This window comes from Hippocampus zosterae, chromosome 7 (genome assembly GCF_025434085.1).
Source record: "Hippocampus zosterae strain Florida chromosome 7, ASM2543408v3, whole genome shotgun sequence".
Taxonomy (NCBI): Eukaryota; Metazoa; Chordata; class Actinopteri; order Syngnathiformes; family Syngnathidae; genus Hippocampus; species Hippocampus zosterae.
In genome coordinates, this window is record NC_067457.1 from 19,824,112 (window position 1) to 19,851,214 (window position 27,103).

The 27,103-nt window shown below is 44.1% G+C and overlaps 2 protein-coding genes across 17 annotated transcripts in view; one reads left to right on the forward strand and one right to left on the reverse strand.

Annotated features, from left to right (window-relative positions):
* LOC127604852 (cytoplasmic dynein 1 intermediate chain 1) overlaps nucleotides 1-19,451 on the reverse strand; it is a 34,132-nt gene extending 14,681 nt beyond the window's left edge. Inside the window, exons 1-12 of one of the 11 annotated variants that reach the window (XM_052072193.1) lie at nucleotides 19,304-19,451; nucleotides 19,146-19,230; nucleotides 18,645-18,779; nucleotides 18,458-18,572; nucleotides 17,995-18,093; nucleotides 17,331-17,355; nucleotides 16,230-16,289; nucleotides 16,007-16,122; nucleotides 3,075-3,164; nucleotides 1,468-1,642; nucleotides 1,296-1,395; nucleotides 1,089-1,214 (exon numbers count right to left, since the gene is read on the reverse strand). In XM_052072193.1, coding sequence (XP_051928153.1) covers nucleotides 1,089-1,214; nucleotides 1,296-1,395; nucleotides 1,468-1,642; nucleotides 3,075-3,164; nucleotides 16,007-16,122; nucleotides 16,230-16,289; nucleotides 17,331-17,355; nucleotides 17,995-18,093; nucleotides 18,458-18,572; nucleotides 18,645-18,764 — 1,026 coding nt within the window. In that variant the 5' untranslated portion in view covers nucleotides 18,765-18,779; nucleotides 19,146-19,230; nucleotides 19,304-19,451. Of the gene's footprint in view, nucleotides 1-1,088; nucleotides 1,215-1,295; nucleotides 1,396-1,467; nucleotides 1,643-3,074; nucleotides 3,165-16,006; nucleotides 16,123-16,229; nucleotides 16,290-17,330; nucleotides 17,361-17,994; nucleotides 18,094-18,457; nucleotides 18,573-18,644; nucleotides 18,797-19,145 lie in introns of all 11 variants that reach the window. The other 10 variants (XM_052072190.1, XM_052072192.1, XM_052072196.1 and 7 more) reach the window with 10 other exon arrangements.
* On the forward strand, nucleotides 16,011-27,014 carry pdk4 (pyruvate dehydrogenase kinase, isozyme 4). Of its 6 annotated transcripts, none has more exons than XM_052072208.1 (14): nucleotides 16,011-16,139; nucleotides 16,221-17,449; nucleotides 18,423-18,610; nucleotides 20,445-20,636; nucleotides 20,953-21,094; nucleotides 22,561-22,632; nucleotides 23,215-23,399; nucleotides 23,567-23,656; nucleotides 23,980-24,057; nucleotides 24,216-24,292; nucleotides 24,368-24,466; nucleotides 24,545-24,658; nucleotides 24,838-24,951; nucleotides 25,662-27,014. In XM_052072208.1, exons 4-14 carry the CDS (start codon nucleotides 20,519-20,521, stop codon nucleotides 25,803-25,805), a joined length of 1,233 nt encoding a protein of 410 aa, XP_051928168.1. In that variant the 5' UTR covers nucleotides 16,011-16,139; nucleotides 16,221-17,449; nucleotides 18,423-18,610; nucleotides 20,445-20,518; the 3' UTR covers nucleotides 25,806-27,014. The 6 variants fall into 6 exon arrangements, 4 of the variants coding, with proteins under 4 accessions (XP_051928168.1, XP_051928170.1, XP_051928169.1 ...); XM_052072210.1 differs by having other exon boundaries at nucleotides 18,423-18,604; XM_052072209.1 differs by lacking the exons at nucleotides 16,011-16,139; nucleotides 16,221-17,449; nucleotides 18,423-18,610 and adding an exon at nucleotides 19,337-19,475.
* Nucleotides 27,015-27,103: the final 89 nt, after the last annotated feature.

Consider the following 27,103-nt stretch of genomic DNA (forward strand, 5'->3'; position numbering starts at 1 on the left):
ACTTGATTGTGAAAAACTTGCATGTGGCCAAGCAGTCCGCAGGAGGGGAAAATGAAGACATAAAATGGGGAAAACATGCGTGCGTTTTCTAACAATTTTGAAGCAACGACATCAGTGGCTGTGACGATGATGCTTTTGCAGATTATTCCCATATTGACGCCGCGTCATTATTGGGGAAAAACGGCGGCGCTCACGTCGACCCAGCGTCAGTGTGGGTGGGCCAACACTCACACATATGTGGCGGCGTCGGATTAGGAAGTGGTAGGCCACATCATTTTACTACCGAGAAGTTTCTGGAAGGTTTCGCTTGTCTCCAGGGAGATGCGAAGCCCTCCCACCCACTCGTCAACCTCTAACGTCTACCGTTTTCTCGCTGTCACTTGCTATTAGCATCACACCTGTCAATGGCTTTCTTAACCACCAAAGAGGAAAGTTTCCTCATTAAAACTGGTCTCCACTGGTGTTGGTCTGTACTTGGCTGTTAAGGGCGCTGAATTTTATAGATTTTTTTTTTCACGTTTGTTGAATTATTATTAGTCTTCATAGCCTGCAGCTCTGGTTATTGTTCCAATTATAATAGTTCCAAGAAAACACATCTTCCAAGCTGAGCTTTATACGATACATATGATTCCCATAAAATTATTGTTGCACACACAAACAAATGATCCATTCCTAAATGTGTAACTTGTTTACCACATGTGATAATCATCATTATGTTTAGAATAATGATCTAGCAGTATCATTAACCATACCTGTCATTGTGTTGGGTTTTTTTTTCCTACTTTCATCACATCTTTGGTTGGCAAGAACAAATTACATCCATCCATCCATCCATTTTCCTCACAAGGGCCGCGGGACAATTTAGAGTGTTCAATCAGCCTGCTGTGCGTGTTTTTTGGAATGTGGGAGGAAACCGGAGTACCCGGAGAAAACCCACCCAAGCCCGGGGAGAACATTCAAGCTGCACACAGGAAGGCCGGAGCTGGAATTGAACCCGGTACCTCTGCACTGTGTGGTCAACGCGCTAACCACTGCCCCACAAATGCCATCTTTCTACTATTATGAGTTACGACAGATCTGAGAGTTACCTGACAGTGAAATATGTATTCCGGCGTGGCCTTTTTGAATTTGATGTTCCACACCAGGGCAACACCGTCTGGTTCGTGGGGGGCGTCTTCGTTGTTGTTGTAGGAGGCAACAAGCAACTCGGGATACTGAAATTTAAAAAAAACAACAACAACAACAACCTCGTTTTAGTTGAAAATAATAATCAGACATTAAGCTGAAGGGCTCACCTGAGGGGACCAGTCAAGACAGGTGACAACGCGATGCTTTGACCAATGATCGTCATAGAAAAGTCGAGTGAAGGACAAACTGGAACCTCCAGCCAGGTCGCTGGGAGCGCACAGCATGAGAGTCAATGAGAGCAAAGCCCGCATGCGCAAATTAAAACTCATTAATGCTCACCCCTCCTTATCCTCCAGGGCTCGACCACCATAGTCGAAGAAGATGTCGCCGCTTTCCGCCAGGGCTCTCTCCATCACCCGGATGCTGCAGTCGAAGAAATTCTGAAACTCAGACGAGTGGAGTATTTGCTGCCTCTCCTCCTCCGTCAGCTCCCGCAGTACAGGGAAAGAGCCTGCTGGTAGGAACAATTTCACTTTCATTATATTCAACAATGAATGAACTCATTTTTTAACATCATTTGGAAATTAGCCGCAACGCTATATGGCAGCATTGAAAAAAAAATGTTGAATGTCGAGCCTTGAACAATCTTCGCATTTGCAAGTTTCCTTGGTAATGCACGACCCATCTCATAATTTTTTTTAAAAATGTAAACTATCCGCCTTGGCTCGATTATGGTTGGGCAACGCTGCATTAGAAAATATGAAGCGCAGAAAACGACACGCAGGACTTTCAACATCGACATCGTTAAGTCGCTCACTCCCGATCAGAACCAGAGCAACATGCTAATAAACTACAAACAGCCCCTTAATGAACCTTTCATAAAATACTACATTGACGAACGTCCCGAACGAGACGCAAACAATTCCGCTTGCCTTTGAACGAAATGGCTGCGCAGCATGGAGTCCGCTTATTGAAGTCCCTGTCCCCGAAGCGCACGCACGCCATTTGGCGCCGTGGCCTGCGCGGACACGCAATTGCGCGGAGCTCAACCCCCCGCCTCTTGACTTTGATCCCCCTTCCATCGCGACTCGTCAGAAAAGACTGAATTGAGCGGAACACATCAAAGACCAAGACCGTCGAACGACAGGAGATGGATGAGCGTGTGTTTATGACGGCACGTGCGTGTGTTCGAGTCCCGCACGGCACGTTGATGATGATGCATGTGGGCGTCTCCCATCAAGTCCTTTGTGTTTGTCTTTGGGTGCATCCGTCGTCTGTTCCCGGCCCCCCGTGGGCCCTCCAGTAACATACGCGCACACTCTTCGCTTTGAAGTATGTTCCAGGGGTCATGTGGAAGCTTTTTAATCATTGCTGACCTCAACATGCCGGAGCACTGATATGGCGAACGAGTCTTAACCCCATGCGTAACCTTCCGTCTTCCATCCCATCCACCCACTGATACGTGCCCCACAAGGTCAGGGAGTGTGTGTGGTGAGAGCTTGACCAACTTTATGTCACTGAGCCGCGCAATGTTATGTGCTAACCTGCTCGAACATGAAGGAATGAAAATCGCTTTTGATTTCAAAGAAATGCCAGCCTGCCAAACTGACAAAAAAAAAATTTCCAGTGAAGTTCATAAATACATTTAAGCGTAGAACCAATGAATTTACACCACAGTGCAATAGAATGTCTTTTTTCTTTTTTTTTTTTGGTAGTTTGGGAATCGTCAATTAACAGATTGTGGTTCGACTTTGGATATTTTAGTGTCTTTGTCTTTGTACTGCAGATGTTCTTATTAGATCGTGCATGTTTACCCAATTAAGTTTTGGCTGTGTTATGCTCGCGCCCCCCCCCCCCCCCGACCCCCCAAAAAGCATAATAATTAACTCTTGGAAATGTAATTGAAACCAACTACTGCTGTCTATGCAGGCAGCCATTTTGTTTACCTTTATTTTCCTTGTCATCTTCATCCTGCAACTCTAACTCAGGCCCTGGCTTCGTTTCCATCAGCTCTTCATCCTCTTCTTCCTCCTCTACTGAGAGAGAGTTTAAAAAAAACAAGAGAGAGAGAGAGAGAGAGAGAGAGAGATAGAAAGAGAGAGAGAGAGCACTTGTGTTAATCAACAGCTGTTCCAATTTTCTCTGACCTCCCACTGTGCACCTCCTTCTCAACCCCTTCTTACCAAAATAATCATTGCCAGACACGTACAAGTACACCTGACTTTCAAAAAATTAAGTCCAAACGGGTCATTTACAAACAGGCAGATGTGAATAAGTCGATTTTGTTTTTCTTCATTAAACACGTACACATATCTACGGGGGTTTGTTTCCCTGTGTGTTCATATGGCCACATATGACGATATAACACACACACGCGCGCGTGCACACACACACAGCAGGAAATAGAAATAGTTGTGTTGACTCCCTCTTCCTGGCTCCCCGTCACCTTTGACCTCTAGAAATGGTATGTATGTGTAAAAGGGGATTCCCTTTACATTCCCTCCAATCAGGCTCGGCAATTACACTTGACTATCCAGGATTTCTTTTCAGTGTGTGCAGCGTGTGTGTTTGGAAGGAGGTGGGAGTTCAAGCATGAAAGGTTACTGTCAACACAGACACCTGCTTGTCAGCTACTGATCCCCCGAAGCCTCCCCCGCGATCACCCCCCCCCCCCCCCCCCCCCCCCCGGGCTGTGTATTGGTAACCCTTGCCAACTTCCCCTCCTCTTTTCTCTTGCGGCCTCACCCTGAAACAGATGCTGAGAGTCAGGGGAATGGGGGGCCTCTTCGACGATCGCTCTGACGATGTGGCCAGACACCTGTGGTCCGCCAACTCACACACACACTCACTCACACACACACACACACACACACACACACACACACACACGCTCATGCCCCTAGCTCACAGTGCCAAGGGTGCTGAGGGGTTAACTGGCGCCAGGTCAAAGTGACAACACGCGCTTAGTCCAGTGGAAGGAAGTGACTACATCACACTCTCAGATGTGAGATCCTTCCTCCATCTACACACACACACACACACAGTGTCAGGGTGTGTTTTACTCAGCTGGAGTACGGCCCGGGGCAATGTTAAACCACTCACTTAAAGCTTGCTCCTGCTGCTGATGAACTGTGCATTAAGCACTTGGACATGCCTAAGCTGATAATGACCTCTCTGGCACTGCTATCCAAGGCAACACATCTCATTCGTCATTGTTATTGCGTATCCCAAAAATAAAAAAATAAAAAAAAGAATCGTCTCACATTGCTTGTTGAAATCCAGCTCAGAACAAATGTTTTGATGTGCAGTGAAACCTCGAGGTACAAACTCGATTGGTTCCGTGAGCCCGTTTGTAACTTGGAATGTTCAGAAATCAAGGTAATGTTTCCCGTTGAAATAAATGGAAATGTAGTTAATCTGTCCCAGCTCCCAAGCTAAATCGTGCATACCTTTTTTTTTTACCACTTTGTTCTTTAAATAAATATAATGCAATATATAACTAAGTGGAAATACACTAATACTTTATGAACAAATAAAATAATTAAAAAAAATATAGCTGGGATAGACTCCAGCACCCCCGCGACCGTAGTGAGGATCAAGCGGTACGGAAGATGAATGAATGAATTAATTATTAATTCGGGCGGCCCGGTAGTCCAGTGGTTAGCACGTCGGCTTCACAGTGCAGAGGTACCGGGTTCGATTCCAGCTCCGGCCTCCCTGTGTGGAGTTTGCATGTTCTCCCGGGCCTGCGTGGGTTTTCTCCGGGTGCTCCGGTTTCCTCCCACATTCCAAAAATATGCATGGCAGGCTGATTGAACACACTAAATTGTCCCTGGGTGTGAGTGTGAGCGTGGATGGTTATTTGTCTCTGTGTGCCCTGTGATTGGCTGGCAACTGATTCAGGGTGTCCCCCGCCTACTGCCCGGAGACAGCTGGGATAGGCTCCAGCACCCCCCGCGACCCTAGTGAGGATCAAGCGGTTAGGAAGATGAATGAATGAATGAATGAATGAATTACTTATTAATTCTAATTACGCTGGGAGGAGGACTACAGTTTTTTCCCCCCTTTTGACAACATTTTTGGGTGATTTCTTTTAGGCTACCATGTCATTCACAAATGCAACCGCTATTAGATTTGCGATTGGATGATCAAGGATATGTGGGCGTAACTTCCGCCTATGCAATGGTTTTACGATTTATGCTGCAGAGATCTAAGTGATTTTCAGTTTGCCGCAATGCGTTAGTTAGGCATGTTGCTACGAATGGAGAGGATACACGACATGGATCCATCTGCTCGTTCATGTCAAAGCCGTTTGTATATCGAAAACAATACGTAAACAGAGGTCATTTTTTTTTTCAACGTTTGTGCCGAACCGAATTGTTCATCAAAAAGGGACGTTTGCAACTCCCGGTTCCGCTGTACTTGACATATCATTTCCATTCGGTGTGCGCTCAGGAGATGACTAAGATGTTCTAAATGCGCTCCCCAATGCCAATGTCCTAGTTTGCTTTGGTCAGTGACTAAGTTGCAAACTTCACAAATTCAGGGAAACGGCATGCCGACTGTGGAAAGTCATGTAAGCAAAGTCCCTTTCGCGGTATCCTCTCCTTCTTCTTCTGTTATGTCTGTCCTATTTTCTTGACCCTGTCATGTCCAGGCCAGTGGTTTGGAATGTGTGGTGCGGAAGATGGGAGGAGCGAGAAGAGAAGAGAGAGCGACCACATTGAGGGGCGATCAAACTGTCACAGCTCAGGGACCACAGGCCTCTGGTGCAAGCCGGCGTGATTCATAGCCGAGGGGTTACCTCACTTGATGCCTTGACAGTCCGGTTCTCCCATGAAGGAATTGTTGATGTTGCTGCCATTTGCCATGCCATACATCAAGTTCCTCTGTCACAATCCCGCACCAAAACTATCACAGTTATTTCTTTCGGACGGAAACATACGTTCATGTGTGCCGAAGTGTGACTAGTGACCCTGAGAAATTTTGTAGGACCTCGTCGCTGATACGTAAATGATGAAAGTCAGGAGGAAAGGGAACTATATTTACTACATTTACGGAGATGTTCGACATGGATCAGCTTCAGAAAGTCCTCCACCAGCTAGACGCTCACCACTGTGAACTCTACTTCTGGTTTCATTGGCTCTCTCTTTACTCAAGAGGTGGTCTATGTTTCTCTGCATCAAGACCCCAACCCATCTTTGCTCTCTGCTCACCATGCATACCACCACCCGCACTCGCCGTGCCTTCAGTTTTATGAACCTCTTCGTTCCCAATATCCACGCTGCCGTTGCCGTTATTGTAGACCTAATGTCATCTCATGCTGTCATCTCCCATGGTTTTCACATTACACTTGCATCTTCAAAACTCGCCGAATTTATTTTCTTTTGAAGTTAACGTCTCATCCTGCGTGTTGTGTGCTTGAGGCAAACCCACGTGATGCTGGATGAGGAGGCGGTTAATCCAGGACCAGACGGCTGTCAACTATAGATCCCGGAGCAAAACACTCAGGTGAGCGAGCAGTCTCGAAATTGGAGGGATGGATATTTGTTAAGTTGACGCAAAGTAAATAGTTGACTCGAAAGTAAGTCCGTCGAGTGCTCACGGACTCGACGGAACAGAAGCAACGGTGTGTCACCGCCGAGGGGACAATCGGACTGACGGGATTCTGCAAAATCCGTAATCTCGACAGATCTCAAATCCCTCAATCGCAATAAAAAGTTACTCTGAGGGGTGGTGGTGGTGGCGGAAATAGGACAGATGTATTTGGGGGGCGTGGGGGGGGGGGTCATAAATGCATTCATCAAGGCACGCTCACATAAACAGTTCACAGGGGTCCTGGGACGTTGGCTGCTCAGCAGACCACAACACAAGCACGACGCAGAGGAGTAGGAGACAGCCACGGCGACTTGAAAGGCTTTTCTAATGTGGCCGTGGCACGACACGCGCACCCCCTCGCGCACGCGCGCACACAATAACCTCAGCGAGAACAAGTCTCATTGTTGAAGAGACGCATGTGCACGCCATCCTCTGTACTCAAGCACATGTTACTTATAACCCCCATGCAACAGGGTGATTGTTTTATTTTTATTCATTCAATCTAACGCAATTTAATCCTTGTACTACAAGTACCGACTCCACAAATGTCACGTTAAATGAATGAGGCTATCGCTCAAAATGTTGTCGGAAAATCCTGTATGTATGCGTTCAACGCAGATTTCCCAAATGGAATACCATGACATTTTATTTCTTTTTTGTTTTTCTTTTTGTAGCTTTCAAGAAATCGAAGTCGGGTTTTCATATCTTCAACAGCCATTGTGAGACAAGGTAATGGAAAGTGACACAGACTATAAAGAGAGAGCAAAAAGAGAGAGAGAGCTATTCTGAAAAAATATATATTTTTTTAATCCTCACACTTAATCACTAAGACCTTGTTGATTCTCAATGCCTTCCATATGTTTAATCCTTCGCTGAGTGCGGTACATCAAGTCACTCTTGCAACAAGAGTAGCATCCAAAGTTGTCCCTCCCCCCACATCCACTCACCAGCAGCAGAACCTGATGCAAATCTGCTCAGACCCAACCCCACACGATGATTTAATTAGTTCATCTCACCACCACGTTTCTTCCCACTTATCAGAACAATGGAGGGCGTGCGTGCACAGTGGACAAAGTTTGTACGTGTCGACGTCGCATGCACACGTGCCTGCCCCGCACATCACCAGATTCCATTAAAGCACTCTATTCCGTCCTTTGGTGGTCTGCGGATGACGCTGCTGTGAGAGCCCGCCGATTCTTTCTGCTATCTTTTTTTCTCTCTCTCTCTGCCCCACTATGTCTTCCCATCCTCTCCCTTCCTCCCTCCCTCTCTCTCTCTCAAGCAGTGGCACCCAAGCTTGGCTCGGACCCAGACCCACATCTTCAAACTGAGCCATCATACCGCATCACGGCATGCTCTGAGCCCAGCCGCAAGGCCCTGATTAAAACCCATGACTTCAAACTTTCCAAACTGTCAAATCGGGATAGAACCAGAGAAAGCGAGAGAAGGCGCAACAGAAATGCCTTACATAAAATCACAGCCGCGGCATCGACTCGATGCCAGGTTAGGCGCTTTGTGTCACTCAGAAATACAGCTATTTGCATCTTCGTGTGTCTTATGGTAATCGGACTTCAAGGCCAAGCGACCAATTTGAAAGCGTCAGCCAAAGACGGGACTTGGTGTGCAATGTTCAATGAACAATATTCATCACATAAACAGTAGAAACATTCGGTATGAATGCGTTCATACGTTTTACCTATTGAGTGCGAAACCACGTTTTAAATGCTAAACGAGTGGTTAAATGTAATCGCGTTTGTCAAAACCTTTGACACTTGAGTTTGCCACAGTCTTGGGCACGTTTGAGCATGCTTTATATGCCAAGAGTGCCCCCTACTGGAGACCTCTGGAATGCCATGTTCAAGTCAATCCACACTGTGCAGAAGCACAGTCATCGCATTTCTTTGCGCTCAAGTGGCAAGCCATAAACCATGATGATGATTTGGAAATTAAGCCCTGGATCCGTTGCCGCTAGAACAGTTCATTTTCAATGCATATTACATTTCTAATGTTTTTTCCCAAGAAACCACAGGCAGATTGTTTACGTTGGCAGTTAAGCTGTTATTTTATTATTATTATTATTATTTTTAAACAATTCCCCAACTTAAGCGTCATTTCCGAAGCAAAACGTGTAAAAATAAAACCACGGGCAGGTTAAACAAAGGTTTTGTCAACATCGAACTGGCCATGGGCTGCAGGCTGGCTGTGGCAGTGAACCGTCAACCCTCTTCAATAAAAACCTCTGGAGAATTGAGGTGAACTTGTAGTGCAAGTGCGGTTGACCACCCAGGCACATGTCCTGGGCCCACTGTTGTTTTACACACAAATAGACATGCTTATGTGAAAAATTTAAGTTCAAGGTAATTTTTGGGGGGGAGCAAAACTGAGAACTGGAAAAAAAAACAATTGAATCTTATCCCTCCACATCTCTTCTCATCAGATGGCAAATATGATTGAGAAGACAGTTGCCAGAGCAAATTGGAGAGTGACAACGATAAAGAGGGCATCGTATATGGTGCTCTCAGGGGAAACTCGCAATCATCTGTGACTGCCTCAGAATGCCACGAGGCTCGTGAAAGACATCACTTTTCTCTCATATCAAAACTTGGGACTTCTGCTCAGTTCTGGAGCAAGAAGCACCGCTTTATATAGCCGCAGGAGCACAGGGCCCGCTCCCGGTCTCCCAAAACGTTCGTCAGTCCTCAAACCAAACGTGACATTTGCTACATGTGCTTTCCGTTCAGTGAATTTGTAGTCAAACAACAGAGGACATTTTGTTCGGCTTCCTCTGGGTACACTCGCTGTGGTTACCCTCCATGTGAATTCTGCCTTCAGAAAACACAAGTACACACACGCACGTACAAGCATGCGGCCTGTTGTAGCAGCCTGGCTGGAACAACAACAATGTAAGAGAGAACTGCTTCCATATGTGGCTGCATACACCCAGATACTGAAACATATACAGTAAGTACTACCTAACCATACAAAACTCATGAAACCGCACTCCTCTTTGCAGAACCTTGAAAAGTGGCCACAAAGCCCACATGTCTGTTTCATATTGACGGGGCGTGTGTTACATTCACTATGATTCGAACGCATCGTCGGTTTCACTGGACACAGTGAGTGTATTGGCACGGTGCGTTTTTGAGCGCGGCAACCTCGTGAGCGTTTGGCACGAGTCGGACTCTCCCGACTGATCATGTCTCGGACAAAAGCAGCAGATGAAATCAATTCTTTTCGTGGACTCGCGCGTGAACGACGATGTTGGCTAGAGTCGACATAAAATAGCAGTTAGCTTCCTGCATTTCAAATGAAGTTTTAAAAAACGGTTCCAAACTACCAGTACAAGCGGTTTCACTGTCAATTGTGGTAAACTGTCTTAAAAAAAAAAAAGAACAACTTCACACGTTTGCCGTTCAGATCGTGGGACTGATCCATGACAGGATTACAGTCGAGCTTCGGATATGGGTCGTCGGTTTGCCAGCATGCAAATGTGTGCTAGCATTTTACTTCCCACTCGGCCTCACGTTTGACTTTCCATTGATGAAATTCACTTCTCTTCATCATCAAACGTGTTTCCTTACGGGCGCTTGGCATTAGAAACACTCCTTGCCCATCTTGTACGGGCAATCGCCAGTTCCACGCGAATGTACGTTAAGGAACGAATTACTGACCAACTATCCCACCGAAGTTGTACAGACCGTGAAAACTAATGTTCCAGAAAAACATGATAAGAGAGAAAGCGAGTCGTATAGACAGATACAAAAACATGTCTGCAGACCCTGTGAACTTTTAACCCCAACGAGGGATTTTCCAAACGTGCAATATCACATTAGAACACACACAGAGAACTGTTTTGCTGATGGCCCGCCTCTGGTTCACTGCAAACAATTACTGATGGAATCATAAGTCGGCGTTTCCGCCAGTGTGTTGAAAGTCCGGTGGTCCTCGGGCTGCAAAGTGACTCCTAGCTACGGTGTTTGCGAGCCGTTTTGTAGTTTTCTTCCATACAGTCGAATCAATAGTGGACCCAACATTTCAGTCCAAGTTGATCATATTAATAGAAGAATGTACACCGCAGTCATTTTTTTTTCTTCCAGATTCTCACTTTTGCTTTTTCTCTTATTTTCATGGCCACCAATGTGGCCAATTACAGGTCTTTTAAGGCACCACTGAGCAGAACCAATTAAAGTAGGCTACATTCACACTGCACCCACGCTGACCTGGACACACGGATACGTGCGCAACTGCATTCGCAAGCAGCCTTCAATTTCCTTGACCTTTCCATCGTGCTGCCAACATCCCAAGTAGAAATACCCGCACACGATAGTCATCTGCAGACTGGGATCGCTTGATTTGAAGTAGTTGCATTTAACTGTGGTCACGGCCAAGTGGGGACTGACTGGTCCAAAGAAGGTTTGAGAGTGGGGAGAAACAAGTCTTTGTTACATCGAAAAGTTGGCCACGTTGTGATTTAATGACGTCAACTCTTGGTCGGCGCAAATGTGTCAAAATGCATTAAATATTCCAAAAAGTCGCTTCAATTACAGATATGCAACTAAAAAAAAAAATATCTAAAAATAATGCTGTAATTGTTCATGCCGCATTATACAATCCTTCATTCTGAACTAATAGTCATTTAATTGTATCCAGACTTAAAGCGTGGCTTGAAATGTGGCAGGTGAACACAGGAAATCGCTATTGGATCTTGGACATATGACGGCACTTTTTAAAATTATTATTATTTTTTTTTTTTAAGGCTGTGGTCTTTATTTTCTGCGTTTTGTTTGAGGTGTGACAATGAGAAGGTGCCAACAACCTGCTGGTAACAACATAACAATGGTGACTTTGTATTGTGGGAAGTTGCGAAGCAGGCAAAACCTTTTGATTACAAGCGCAAATATTTATACCAAGAAATGGAGCATTGTGAGTCATTTATGGTGATTTTTTTCCGCTTCAATCCAAAATGCAGGATATAGAATCATATACAGTAGTACCACACATGAATGACATAACCACTTTCTATATAGCTTTGCTGAGAGGACTATTTTCTCCTAATCTATACTGTTTGTCACTTTTCATTCCACCACACTGTGAGTAAAAAGCACTTCAAATCTTTTGCCAGATATCCAGATTCTGGGGATTTCCACTTTGGAAGCGATCTGAACAGGATGCGCCATTCCCGGTTTGTGTCCGTCTTGAGGATGAGTCAAAAGGTATGACCCTGCCATATTTTATGCCAGTTGTGTTTGGATTTAAAATACAGAAATGTATGAATGACAAAATTAACAAGACCATAACAAACGCATTGTGTGCTTACGATGGAAAGCAAATCCTTTCAAATGAGGTTCTTAACAAAAAAAAAACTTTCATCACGGACAGACTACCATTCACTCACACTTTGTTTGACCTCACTATATTAGGTTACTATCACGGACCCTGTTAGAGCCCGCTTTATTTTTCTTCCGTGGCCCAAGGCAAGTGCGCAAGTGCGCTTCCTTGACGACAAGCCTGCCCATTCAAATCCATTAAGAAAACTGTAAATAACCGAAGCTAACCGTGACTGGGGCTAATTCTATTGACCAACACAATGGACACTCGGGACAGACCGATGGCTGAGCGGCTATTGGGGAAAGGAGCACACATAGACAGCTACTCATCATGATTATAGAGAATCCAATTGGTCTCGGGAAGTGACAAGTCTCATCGTTGAACGGTTTCAGAGAAAGTCTCGTGCGCACACTTGATACACTTAAACCCAAATGTGAAAATTCAGGACACAACGTTGTGCCGTACATGCATGTAAGAACACGCATCGACTTCAAATCAGCGTTCAGGCCCAAACAAACTTGCGGCGCACAAACATAGACAGACGACTTGTGGAAGAGGTCAAAAGTTCATGAGCAGACAAAGCCATGAGACTCTCGGAGTCAGACATCAGCACTTAGTGGTTATAAAATGCACTCAATGTCAATATTGGAGTTTTTCTTTCATCCCATTTAGATCAGGGGAATTTTGGCCTAGATAACATTCAGTAGAGATCATGCTTGGGCTATTCTTAGAGAGGTCAGAAGTTGACACCAGTCACACTTGCGTGTGGACATGCACATGGAGCAAGCATGTCAAACCAATGGAACCACCTCTTTTGGTTGCACCACCATCATTAAACTACGCTGTCTGCGGAGAGCAGCTGGTTTTCTCCCACACTATCATTCCTCCAAACAGCCTCTCCATATTGTAAAACTACAACCGAGCGCCACTACTGACCTAAGTATGGCACGATCAAAGTCTCTGCAGACAACTGGCCAACTGGCATCATATGCAATATAGGGGTGGGGGCATTGAATCGGAAAATTCTATTTTGATTTAAAAGATGAGAGTGCATCGAATCAAACCAAATCAAATCGCTCCATATATATATATGGACATAAAATTTGAATTGAGTGATTCACAACGTCATATTATACATGAAAGGGCTGAAAGTTATAGAGTGAAACTCCTTTACAACGAAATCATGTTTGCAGCAAGAAATGTTTCACAACAGGGGACTTTTCACTATAGCAAATGTAATCTCAGATGTAAACACACACACAACATATATGTGTACTCTTTATTCTTATTCCAAGAGTGCATAAGTATGAGCATACACTTATTTGACACTTCATATAGCCAGCATAGAAAGAAAAAATGTGCGAAATTTACGATCAGCATTCACTTTCACTTATATCAATTTCTTGCATAATGTCTTTTACTTTGCTTCCTCCATCTTTCATTTTTATTACTTTTATCCTGTCTTCAAGTGTTAACGCTTTTCTTTTCTGAACTCCTTGGTCTGCAAAGGTCTGTTTTTTTGGGAGCCATTTTAGCAACGCAACGTTCGTGCTGCGTCTGAAACTAACAATAACAAATAATTCCTGTACTACTGCGCATGTGTAAACCAGTGTGGTGGTTGCTGTTGCCGTTTGCTGGCTAAGCAGTAGGAATCGCTGTGGCAGTGTGTTGGATCAGACTTTTGCGGCAGGCTTGTTTTCGTCGTAGTGGACCTCATTGCAAGCCAACGGTGGAGAAAATGATTTTGTATTACACTACGGGGGCTTTTTGTTGTAGAGGGAAGCAGAAAGGAGGGAAAGGCTTTAATGCATGAAGATTGTTTCACACTAGGGTTATTTTCGCACATGTATGTTTCGTTGTAGAGGAGTTTCACTGTATATTTGAATGTGTTGTTTTGTGATACGAGTCACTACTGTGTAATCAACAACAAACATATGGCCAGACAGCCAGAAATACAGACAGGTGGCAACATCAGTTTTTTTTCCATCTTTTCTTCACACACACTCACTTTGTAGTCATCTGTAAAGAAAGGTCTCCTAAGGCTAGGGTCAAAACACAGTAGACCAGTACGGCCCAGCTCTGGCTCCCAGATGTTCAGACACACACACACACACACACACACACACACAAAAACAGTCACTCCATATCATCTCTATCTTCCTCCCTCGAGTTGCTAAGCAGCTGGCGGCCATGTGACTGTAGGGGTTGTACTTCCTGCTTCCTGTCATTATAATAGATGGTCTGGTGTGGATTCCAGTGCCCCCTCGATCAGCAACCACCAAGCATGCACGCACACACACACACACACACATGCGCGTGCACACACACGCACGCACATCTGTCCTCATCAGCGTCCCACGTTTGCCCCTCCTATTTCCTTGACAGATCTAGGAATAGATCAGCGCCACATGCAGAGGCACTAAATAACATGTGAATACAATGTGTGCAGAGGCCTACAATATACTTTGTACGATTGCACTGGACAGAATATGAGGTACATCTGCACGATCATAATATCGAATATAGCTGTATCAATAAAATATGCCGTTAACATTTTGTTACAATCCTAAACATTTTTTTGGAGGGGGGGGGGGGTACTGTGCCACGGTCTAGGAGAGTGGTTCTCACAAGTACCACCGTCATGATTACCATTAAAATACAGGAGCATAGTAGGTCTAACTGTAAATCAAAAACCAGACCGATGTTCTCTTTCTGACATACTGAACATTAACACCCCGCTTAAATATACAAAAAAAAAAATAATGTACTTAATGATATAAATGTATTGCTAAAAGTTAAATAAAAATTGGAGCTGAACGTTCAAACTAACAAATTGGATGCTGGAAAGATCGATATATTCATTCATTCATTCGTCTTCTGAGCCGCTTGATCCTCACTAGGGTCGTGGGGGGTGCTGGAGCCTATCCCAGCTGTCTTTGGGCAGTAGGCGGGGGACACCCTGAATCGGTTGCCAGCCAATCGCAGGGCACACAGAAACGAACAACCATTCACACTCACACTCACACCTAGGGACAATTTAGAGTGTTCAATCAGCCTGCTATGCATATTTTTGGAATGTGGGAGGAAACCGGAGCACCCGGAGAAAACCCACGCAGGCCCGGGGAGAACATGCAAACTCCACACAGGGAGGCCGGAGCTGGAATCGAACCCGGTACCTCTGCACTGTGAAACCGACGTGCTAACCACTGGACTACCGGGCCGCAGATCGATATATATATATATATATTTTTTTTATCCTAACCTTACCTGTCACTTCATTAAATTACTGAATTTTTAAAAAACTGGTAGTAAAATAAGTTAATGTACTTCTCCAGTGCTCCACTTTGCAAAATCTTGTGGAACATCAAACCGTGGTGTTGCCCATATGGATGTGTTTAAACACTGCTGTGCAGAATAGTGCGGAAAACGTTTTTAACATGCAGGCACTCACAAAACCTCACACGCCTCGATGAAAATGTAAACACCGTTACAGAAATGTAGTTCGTAGTTTGCCTGTAACACACACAACATTAAAGCGCTCCAAAATCCATCGGGAATCATTTTTGGGTCAGTTTTCAACCGATCATTCTGGTTCTACTTATGACCAGGAGTCAGAACCATTCAATGCTATGTTTGAAGACACAACAAATGACAGGCAGACATTGTCTTACTGGCCTCCTCTCTGTTTTTGTGAGATCTTTATGTCACTGCAGGTTTACAGGCTGTGAACTTGGCTAACCAAAGAAGTATCAAATTCAACCACCCAAAGTCGACAGTTTACTGCAACGTGAAACTTCTGGCTTTTAACTTTTGGTGCGCCGCTAAACCCTGTGAATCTCTAAATCCCCCCCCCCCCCCCCCCCACCAAAAAAAGTTAGTTTGAACCTAAAACTTTTTGGAAGTATGTCAGCAAAAAATGTTTGTTTAATGTCATGCACACACAAATGTTCACCTTCAGATAAATGGGCAGTGTGCGGCGTTTGTGTCTCCTTGCTGTACAAGACCAACTCTTTGGGTTGGAAGTCAACTTGTGTGATCTTGGAGGCCCCCAGCTTCTGCATCCTCCGCCTGGTTCACAGAGAAAGGTGCCTTTCTTGGAATGATGGAGACACTCAAAACAGCTTTCATTACCGTCAAATTGAAGTCATATTTTGTTTTGTTTTTAGATGACATACCCGAGCTCGGAATCTGACTCAAGCTGCAACACGGAGGGGTCTGTGTCCCACTGCAAGGTCCTGACATCACCAACAGAGGGGGTAAAAGAGCATACATGTCATCAACAAGCTATAATTGGGATTAAAAAAAAACAAAACGTCACGGATAAATCATTTAAAAAAATAATCGCCACCATTATTGTGTTGTACAACCTGTACAATTCATCCGAGGATGGAAAAAAATGTGAAGTAAAAATAAACAACTGAGATAAAGTAGTTGCATAAGTGTACACACCCTCTTATGACACGCTGCCTGTTGAGAATTAAGAAGTCACATTCAAACTCATGTTCAGCGGCAGTCAGCACAAACCTGCCGCCATTCCGGGTGTTTCTGATTCACCCCAAAGAGAATTTAGTTGTTCTTGTAGCCTTTTTCTGACCTTTCCACATTTGTGACAGGCTTCGGCTCACCTGACATGGCTTATATAGGTTATAGATCACACGGTGCAAAAGGTTTTGAAAGGTTTTATCTTCACAATTTTTATATCACAAAAAAATGGTTCTTGAAACGACGAGACTTTTAATACCCCCTTTTATAATTGACTTATCCGCCTTCAAGGTCAACATCAAATCCATCTTTGATTGGCGTGAACATGTTTGACAGATATGATGAACCCCCCTGCCATGAATGATGATCATGAGAAAAGCTGCAGAGGAGTCTTTCATACCGAAGCAAATACAAAGTTACTTGTGTGAAGGCAAGCCGGCGCTGAGACCTTCCATTTTTATGAAACGCAACACTTCTTGTTTTGATGATACCTTTCAGGGCCACTGAGTGCACCCATCAGACCTTCAGCCTGTGCCATTTCATTAACCTGCCAGAATGGCTGTTTTTACACTATCCGTGAAGACACAGACTGTCAATTCCCGATAAGGCTCAAGCGTCGGCGATCTTTACAAATTGAGGAAGACATCGGGGCTGGAGAAAAAAAGTCACGAGCAAAATGCGAAGGAATGAAAAGGGAAAACTGTCAACCGCTGTGTTTTGATCCGATAAATGATGATTGCCACACGATAGGTGGATTCCTGTTGGTGCCCGTGGCTGTCGAGGGATTTGCTTACCTTGAGCGTTGTACCTCCGACAAGCCTGACCTATGAAGTGGAACACAAGCACACACAGCCACAAATGGAGATGCTCAAAACGACGGCACTGTTGTCCAGGAGGGGTCGTGGGACTGGAGGTAACTTACTCAAGTTGTCAAATTGATTTCCGAAAAGCCAAACAAAATTGTCAACGCTGGCAACTTTACGATTTTGGAGCCCAACTCCACCCCTGGCGGCACCAGTGTGACACATACCACTTTGTATTGATGACTCTCACATTCACCTCAACAGTTAGCTGCAGCCAAAATGTGCAAAATGCAGAAGAAAAGCGACTGAATTTGTCGAAAATCAATAGCAGCTGAGGTGAGTGCACGTCTTCCACCGGTCATCAAATTACAGACACGATGGCAAATGTGGTCACGTGCAAAACACCACACCTTCACCACGTTCGACACATTCTTACCTAAATCTGTGATGCAATTCACACAAGACAGAGAAGAATATATGTCAAAATAAAAGATGAGGCAAAATTATTGCCAATCCGAAACGCTTTGCTAGCTCGCTCTTGAGGTGCATGAGGCTTTGAAATCAAAAGAAAATGTCATGTTCAGAATGATGGGTCGCAATTCCGAAATGAAGCAATGGCTTTGTGACATCCACGTTAGAACTTTTCAAGTCGAACTTGTGCCGTACCTGCCCGCTGCTCCGCTATCAGCTGAATCCTGGCTCTCCGTTTCACTTGGCGTGCTCATTGATTTCGACGGGGATAAAAGATTTGGCACTGAAAAATATACAAATGCAAATTTTGCATTGCAAAATACATATTTATGAAAATCTGACATCGGTTGGCCCCGTTTTGCATTCACTGTTAAAAGTGTAAAAATGCTGTAGGTCAACTTGGAAGATGGCTTCACGATTATGAGGCGTTGTTACAGTATTCGACCACAAGGGAACAGCATTTCTGAAACCCAACTGAAATTGTAAGACACTCTTGGGAGTCCAACTCATCAATTTGAAATGAGCACATGAAGATGATACACTCATACAGTATAGAGACTTGTGAGCCAGCCAGATTCAATACTGCACCGACAAAATATTGTATCTTTACAGCATGCTGTCATTAAATCGATCAAGGAGGTCCAGACCTAAAGAAGGCTCGGGTGAAATGCCGATACTCTGCAGCAGGGCCTCCGTCTCTCGGCGCTTGCGGTCCAAGTCTGAGTCCTCTGAAGTCGCCTCCGTCTTCTGTTGGCTCTCTGCCTGCACAGGAGAATCCAAAAATAAATTCAAAGGTGCAGGTGCGTAAACTTCAATGCGGCGCGATTGACTTACTTTTTTGGTTCCCTCTTTCTTCTTCCTCTCCTCTTCTTTTCTCTTTTTCTCCTCCCTGATCTGGGCGAGGCGCTGCTTCTTGCGCTCCAGCTCTGCTTTTAGGTCACTTTTGTCCGACATGGTCTTCTACTGGGGCTTTTAGGGGTATGACACTGTGTTATTGAATCACAATGATCAGACTGAGACATTTCTTTCAGAAACAACGAAGTCAACATCGCTTTGCATCAAGAAAACGCTTATAATTTCACTCTGCAGTTAAACCATGACCCTGCATCAAATGCTACCTGACAGCATACAGTACCAAATGCATGATCGGAATAGGATAAATACAAAAGCCATTTACAATGCAACGCCAGCAGAAGGCAGATGTTAACAACCACGTCTGTGGCCGTTAACCCACAGCTCGCAGCTCAAACATCAGTCACCTAAATCTCGCCTGAGAATTAATTGTAATGGTCTGCATGCATTTATATTACAATTAGAAACACGCTCTCTTCCTACCTTGTCCACTCGCGTTGATAATGATGTGTCACGGCAAAAGATGCAGTCTCACTGCTACGCCCCGAGGTTTCAACACATCCTTTATCTAAATGTCATTTAAACAGAGGGCGTTCAACAAGGCACCAAACTGGTCTTCCGAACCGTTCGGCGAAGCTTACGGATGGCAGCGGCTGAAACGGTGCATTTCAGATGACGGTGACTCTAATACGACAAGAGGCAGGTGGAGGTCCAGAAGCGGAGGAAAAGATTGATGCTGAGGAAGAGGGACGAGACGAGAACCGTCCCTATTGTCATGGCCTTTGCTACACTGCCATCTTCTGGACTCTTCAAGTAAATGACTGTGCTTTTTGTATTGGCGTTGGCTACGCCGCCATCTTCTGGACACTCCAAGAACGCAATTGGAGATCCTTCACAGCTTCTCGTGCCGATCAAAGTCATTTTACCTTTCAATCATATTGCCGAGTTTCCCCTATCCGCGCCTGCTCTTTAATTATTTAATTAGTATTTTTTTTTAATGTAATGGGATGACTAAAATGCACACACACAAACATGTTACTATTGAGGCAAAGCTGCACTTTTACTGCTACTAGTGATATTGTACATATGTACTCGTTAACAACTAGCACATCAATAATAGTACTCGTAGCATGCAGATGGCAACCCTTGCAGAGTTTTGCCTCAACGGTGACAGCAAGTTCAGCCGGTGTGCAGATATTCATACATCATTTATGACAGCACGTCAGCGCTTCTCGTGCCGGTATGGTCATTTTACATATCGATGATTTCATCGAGCATCAACGGTGACTCGGTGCATCTGTTGCGATCGGTTTAACAAAACGGGAGCATTTAGAGCCGCGCATTGATTTATTTCATTGACTGCAGGTAATTCGGTCTCTGGGAGATGTACGACAACGTTATAATTCGAGCAAGCGCATTAATGGGGCATACTTTGACAATATAACGTAATGTTTTGTTTGTAAATAAAGACAACTCGTGTATGTACTTGAAGTGTTCTGCCGGTGGGGGAGGCTGTGGTTTATTGGTTTGCGATGGGCTCTAGTTTGTTTCTTGACGACCCTCTGTCCCTCCCAATCCTTGCGAACATGGCCGCCATTGGTGTGATTTTATGTCAATCTCGTCGTCTCCGCCCAACTACAGTCCGGTCCAAACATCATTTTTGGTGGATCAAATCATGCGAGGCGGACACTGCCGCGGACGAAGTAATGTACATGCATTACTAATTTCAGCATGTAATTGGCAATGTTAACTAAGAGCCTTCTTTCACTGTGTGTTTGCTAGACAAAAAGCGGCAAACTGGAGTGTGTTGAGGGAAGGGGCGTTCGTGTCAATTGGGCTCTTTCGGGACAGCAACAATGAAGTTCGCACAGTTTCTCATGAAAAACAGCTCAGTGGCCGGAATACCGAAGCAAGTGGAGAGGTTTTCAAAGTTCTCCCCGTCGCCTTTGTCGATGAAGCAATTCATTGACTTCGGTAAGTGTTTCCAGGACAGTTAATTATGTTGCCGGGGGTCTTCAAATAAGATGAGCTAACCTCTTTCAGAAGGTGTTTTTTAACTATTTCAGATAGTGTCATTTTTTTCATGTATAGTACTCGGAATGAGCGCAGAAATAGACACAAAGACTTTTGCACCTGTGCCAGAAAGCACAGCTGCCCTTGAGAGGTTGCAATCAGAAGTTGCACAATTCTTCAATCTATGGTCTTTTGGAACAGGAGCTCCATCATCATTTGACAGAATCAGGCCAAAGTTTGTTTGCTAAGTTGTTTTGTTTTACCCATGTGACTACAGGCTCTGCCAATGCATGTGAGAAGACCTCGTTTGTGTTCCTGAGGCAGGAGCTCCCTGTAAGGCTGGCTAACATCATGAAGGAAATTGATTTTCTCCCGGACAAGCTCCTCGGCACTCCTTCTCTGAAGCTCCTCACAAGTTGGTAGGACACATCAAATACATTCTCCTTTTATGCCCAATATTGCATCCAGAGTCTGAGAAGTATACAGCCCAAATTCCCATCTTCAAGGTCAAAAGCACTCTCTTCAGCCTCGTTGTGATACACTCTTTATGTAGCTAAGTAGACTGGAAGAAGTTCAAGCTAGCCAGTCAGGATGCCTTATTAAGCACTTTAATTCCAATGCTCCAATTTCATAATACTTTCCAACGACCACTTCAAACCGTATCAAACATTCCTCCATCAACTAACTGTCATTACGTGCATGTGACATAGTCCTCATGATCTGTGTCAAATTTGATAACACAATCAGTTTCCCACATCGTTCTTTCAACTTTTCACATGACAAGAGACGGTGTCTTTAATACAATACAAATTATGTTTATTTGTGCCACAAATGTTTTGTTGATAGTGACCATGACCTCCAAAAAGGCAAGTTTATGCATGTCGGGATGGCCCTGGCTCAGAGGTTAAAGCGGGGCGCCCAGTAGCCATTGGGCCCACTCTTCACTTCGCGCTCTGTCCGAGTCATGTGTCATCGTGTCCTTTGGAAAGACACTTCACTCACTTTGGCTGCAGTGCCACTCACACTGGTGTATAGCTGGGTGTGAATTTTATGAACCTGGGTGGGTTGCAATAAAAAAACTAGTGAAACTATGCTTGAAATATTTTATAGCCCTAAGTATTACTCAAAAGATGTTTGGCCAAGTTTACGTGACGCTTGACCTTTTAACTACTACTCGTTACGTAAATTTAGCATGAGCATGGTTATTTTTCTTAACTAGTCTAACTTTGATTTTTGTCTGATATCCTAGTAATGTGCCAGGAAATAACAACAACACATTAGACAGCAATCCTCCACGACAGACTTTGTTCCAGTTTGACAGTTATTTTGTCATCACTATCTGCTGCGTTTCTGCGTGAGTCACATGACGTACAGTATTTTCAACGAGAAAAGGTCAGTCAGTGCACCTCCCCCGACTTGCTTCACGGCATGTGTCGCACGTATATATATTTGGCCCTCATGCCCGCTTGCACTGTGACTTTCTGTGTTGTGCAGTACGTGCTGTTGATGCACTGTTGATGTCTGTTGATGCACTGTTGATGTGGAGTGCAACCAAGGTGACTATGGTGGTTTTGCTCATAGTATGAAAATATGCTTCTAGGTCAACCAGATGTTTCCATGACAGGAAATAAAGTGAGGGTCACTTGACGGGCAGTCTAAGACAGACGTTATTGCATTGTTCACCTTTCACCTACTTTCTCAACACTCGAGCGTGTGACTCTGCAAGCTGCAGTCTTCAACATTTACTGGCCCGCATATACATGTTCAACTTTATGTATCATGTACTCCAAATGCTTATAATGTGACAAACTGTATTTTCAGTGTTTTTACATCTGTTGCGCGTTGTAACTATCCGAACGTGTTTTTTTTTTTTTGCTGCTCATAGGTATTCACAGAGTTTGTTGGAGCTAGTGGAATTTTTAGAGAAAGATCCAGACGATAAGGACATCCTGACAGGGTAAGCCATTTATATCAAACACACATACGCGCGCACACAGTCCACTTTGTTGCTATTGAACCGGTGCCATCATTTAAGTATAGTAATTGTTTTTATATTACACTGTAAACATCCATCCATCCATTTTCCGAACCGCTTGATCCTCACTAGGGTCGCGGGGGGGTGCTGGAGCCTATCCCAGCTGTCTTCGGGCAGAAGGCGGGGGACACCCTGAATCAGTTGCCAGCCAATCACACGGCACACAGAGACGAACAACCATCCATGCCCACACTCGCACCCAGGGACAATTTAGAACGTCCAAACAGCCTGCCATGCATGTTTTTGGAATGTGGGAGGAAACCGGAGCACCCGGAGAAAACCCACGCAGGCCCGGGGAGAACATGCAAACTCCACACAGGGAGGCCGGAGCTGGAATCGAATCCTCCAAAATTATTATAGAACTTAACAAATCCATATTCTACAAATAGAGCTTCGCCTGCAGTATTTACACTGCATTTTTATTTTAGCTGGCTAACTATTCATTTCTCAGCGTAGCTTCCATAGTCATACAGTACTGTACATCCATCATGTTTTTGTTCTCAGCTTCACGCAAACTCTGATTAAAGTCCGCAATCGACACAACAACGTGGTGCCCACAATGGCTCAGGGCGTGGTGGAGTTCAAGGAGGCCTTTGGCGTGGATCCCGTGACCAACCAGAACGTGCAGTACTTTCTGGACCGCTTCTACATGAGTCGCATCTCCACGCGAATGCTCATGAACCAGCACAGTCAGTATAGCACTTGGTGATTATCAGTGAGTTCACCCTCACACTTGCCTTACGTTCAGGTGCAATATTCAAGTATCCGTCGGATTTTTGTAGCAGTAAAGCTCTCTACTGTAATATTAGAGTTGTGCATGTGCATGAATATTTCGAAATGTTTTTGTGTTATGTAGCATTAATCTTCGACGGCAGCGTCAACCCGGCACACCCCAAGCATATCGGGAGCATTGATCCAACTTGTGATGTCGTGGAGGTCGTAAAAGGTAATGAATAATGGTCCTCGGTTTTGTTTTCCACACGCTTACACTGAATGTGTCATCTGTTTTGCGCGGTGCTCGCACAGACTATTTAATCACGTTTTTATAGTCTGCATAAAGGGTTGACTGTCAAAAGATGTTATCATTACATTTATGGCTGGGATTTATTGAGTATGTATGTGAGGTTAACCGGTTCACTTAAGGCAGGAAGCATAATAAATGCACCATCTACTTTGTATACATTGTCTCGTTCTAATTTCCCCTTTCTCTCTTTGAAAAGTCAGCGATTTAATAGTTAAGACGCTTCTTGTATTGTTCTCCATGTAAAGATGCCTATGAAACATCCAAGATGCTGTGTGAGCAGTATTACCTCACCTCACCAGATATGGAAGTCACACAAGTCAACTGTAAGTCTGAAAGAAGCATTTGTTCCATTGAATTTAAAATATTTTGCTGCATTCAGTCATATTTGGCAATTGGCCACAGATTTTAGGTAGCATTAAAATGGTTGACCTAAATTTCTTCTTTTAATTTGTTTTTTCTTTAAATCATGAACGTTGCACAGCCAAAAGCCCAGACCAGCCCCTTCACATCGTTTATGTGCCATCGCATCTTTACCACATGCTATTTGAGCTCTTCAAGGTACAATAAGCAACCAAAGGCAAAGCTTTTGGTTTTGCCACACCCGCTAACTGTCTTTATCATGTTCTCTGTCAGAATGCAATGCGAGCAACAGTCGAAACCCACGAGACGAGCCCAACCTTGCCTGCCATCAAAGTGCGCGTCTCACTGGGCACAGAGGACCTGACTATCAAGGTGAATGACTTCACGCGGTAGTTTCTCCCGCAGAACTCTTCTTTACAGGCCATCTTTATTCCCTCGGCCTATTTTTAGATGTCAGACAGAGGAGGTGGAGTCCCCCTGAGGAAGATTGAGCGGCTCTTCAGCTATATGTACTCCACAGCTCCTAGTCCTGTACATGTAGACAACTCTCGTAACGCACCCCTGGTGAGACTTTAAGTGCGCACTGCTTGTAAATTCCGTTCTAAATGTATGCAAGTGCACCTGGCAAGATGTAACCACTGCAACTGCAAGTCCCTTTTTCAGGGCAAACAGACGATTTAACACTTCTTACAGAACTGGTTTGTTCCTCTAATGCTTTTATTCTTTCCTTCAACCCCTCGAAGGCTGGTTTTGGCTATGGGCTCCCAATCTCCCGTCTCTATGCCAAGTATTTCCAAGGAGACCTGCAGCTCTACTCTATGGAGGGCTACGGAACGTCAGCTGTCATTTACTTAAAGGTGACAACAGCACAAGTGGTTCCCCGATCCAAAATAACCATCCTCCGATCACGTACGCAGCTTTGACGTAACACAAGACCCTTCGCAGCTGATAACGGATGATGTGCCCTTTTGTAAACGATGCGTTCTCACAAGACGGTAGTTGGAAATTGTGTGAAGGGTTGGGCATTATGTTACGTTAATGACGCGGCAGTATGAGTATCAACGTCGTGGAAACAAACACATTCCATCAGTCTTAACACAGCTTTCACAAACTAGTAAAATAGCTAATATAGAAACTATGTGTAAACCCTTTTGACGTGTTCCCATATAGCAAAGTGGCACCTCCAATGAAAGTGACACATGGGAAATAGAGCCTTCAGTCGCTCTGCTCCCCAGCTTTGGAACTCACTCCCAGCTGACCTTCGTAATTCAGACTCACTAACACATTTCAAATCCGGCCTCAAAACACATCTGTTTCAACAAGCCTATTCACTCAGATCATAAAGGCATTATTTTATTTATTTATTTATTTATTTTTGTTGTATTTATTTATTTTTTCTGATTTGATGTTGTTTTTAACATTGTACTCGTGATTTTAACTGCTTGTTGTAAGGTGTCCTTGAGTTTCTAGAAAGGCGGCCACAAATAAAATGTATTATTATTATTATTATTATTATTATTCAATCGTAGAGGCATAAGGGTCCTCACACGTTGGGCCCATTTCACAGGCGCTGTCCTCCGAGTCGGTGGAGAGGCTCCCCGTGTTCAACAAGTCCGCCCTGCGCCATTACCTGTCCAGCAGTGAGGCCGATGACTGGTGCATGCCCAGCAAGGAGCCAAAGAAACTGGGCAGGAGCGAGAGGAATCACTGAAGGAGGTAGTGGAGTAAATAATGGGGTAGGAGGAGTGGGAGACAAAACTATTTGGCCATTTCTGTTCAGATTATGACTTGGTGGTTCGGTCCACTTGGTGGATTTCAACCCGCGTATCAACGCACTCTTCAAACACTATTTTGGTAAATGACTGTTGACCTGCTCAGTTATTCACCAGCTCGTCAAAGTCATTTCAAATTGACAACTGTGGCCAACTCATCAACAATCCGAAAGGGAACCTCTGTGCTATGATCATACCGTATATTTGTACTCTCAAAAAGGATTGTAGATCCTTTCAAGCCCAGTAAAGAACATAATACTACTGTACTGGAGTATTTTAGACGTCTTTGAATGTAAAGTTGTGGTACTATGTTTTAGTATTTTAATCTCCTGAGTAAAATGGCATTTTTGGTCATAGAATACCAGCACATAAGGTGCCAGCTAGCCAAGATTTTTTGACTGCTGATTACAAAAAAGGAGTGAGCATGAAGATGCGAATGAATGTTAATTTCCATTAAGGAAGGCCTCGATGCGCTTGTTTAAAATGAGCACTGTAATGCATGTGATGTCACATGTTACCAATGGAAGTGAAGGATTGACTTGTTTTTGCATGCACTCTTTCCTACTGTAGCAACAAGTGTGCCTTCTCGTGACAAAGGGCAAACGTCCTGATAAATATGTCATGTTAAATATTATATGCAGGCTGTAGTGATCTTAGACTTTGCTTCAATATCGTTACAGCGTCCCATTAAATGTACCAATGAGCCTTTTCAAAAGGGTTTGGTAGGATTTCAAACAAAATGTGTAATTTCTACAAAACTGTCATGTTTGCTGGTGTTATGGTACTACAGTTCATTTTTATAATGAATTTATGTCATAACAATGGCAAAAAAAAATCACATTACCTCTATAACTGTCAGGCCTGGTTTTTAGCACATTTTAAGACTGCCTTGTAACTTAACTCATTCACTCCCAAAGACGTTTTTAAACGTCTATTCAGACTTGGTCTAGAATTGGCTGGTACTGAATGAGTTAACACTTTCTCCTACTAGATTCTTGTAAAAGCACACCTTTTAATAAGTGTGGATATGTACTGTACATTTCATCTTCACCGGATGTCTGACATTTCTTATATTTCTATTTCAAATGTTGGAGTTCACCAATAACCAGAAAAACTGAAAGGAAGAAAAAGACGACACAAAAATGTGATGTCATTTGTTCCATGCGTAATTCTTTGTTTGTCCTTTTGGTAAATTTCACCTGCATACCGGTTTCGAGAAACATGAAACTAAACGCAC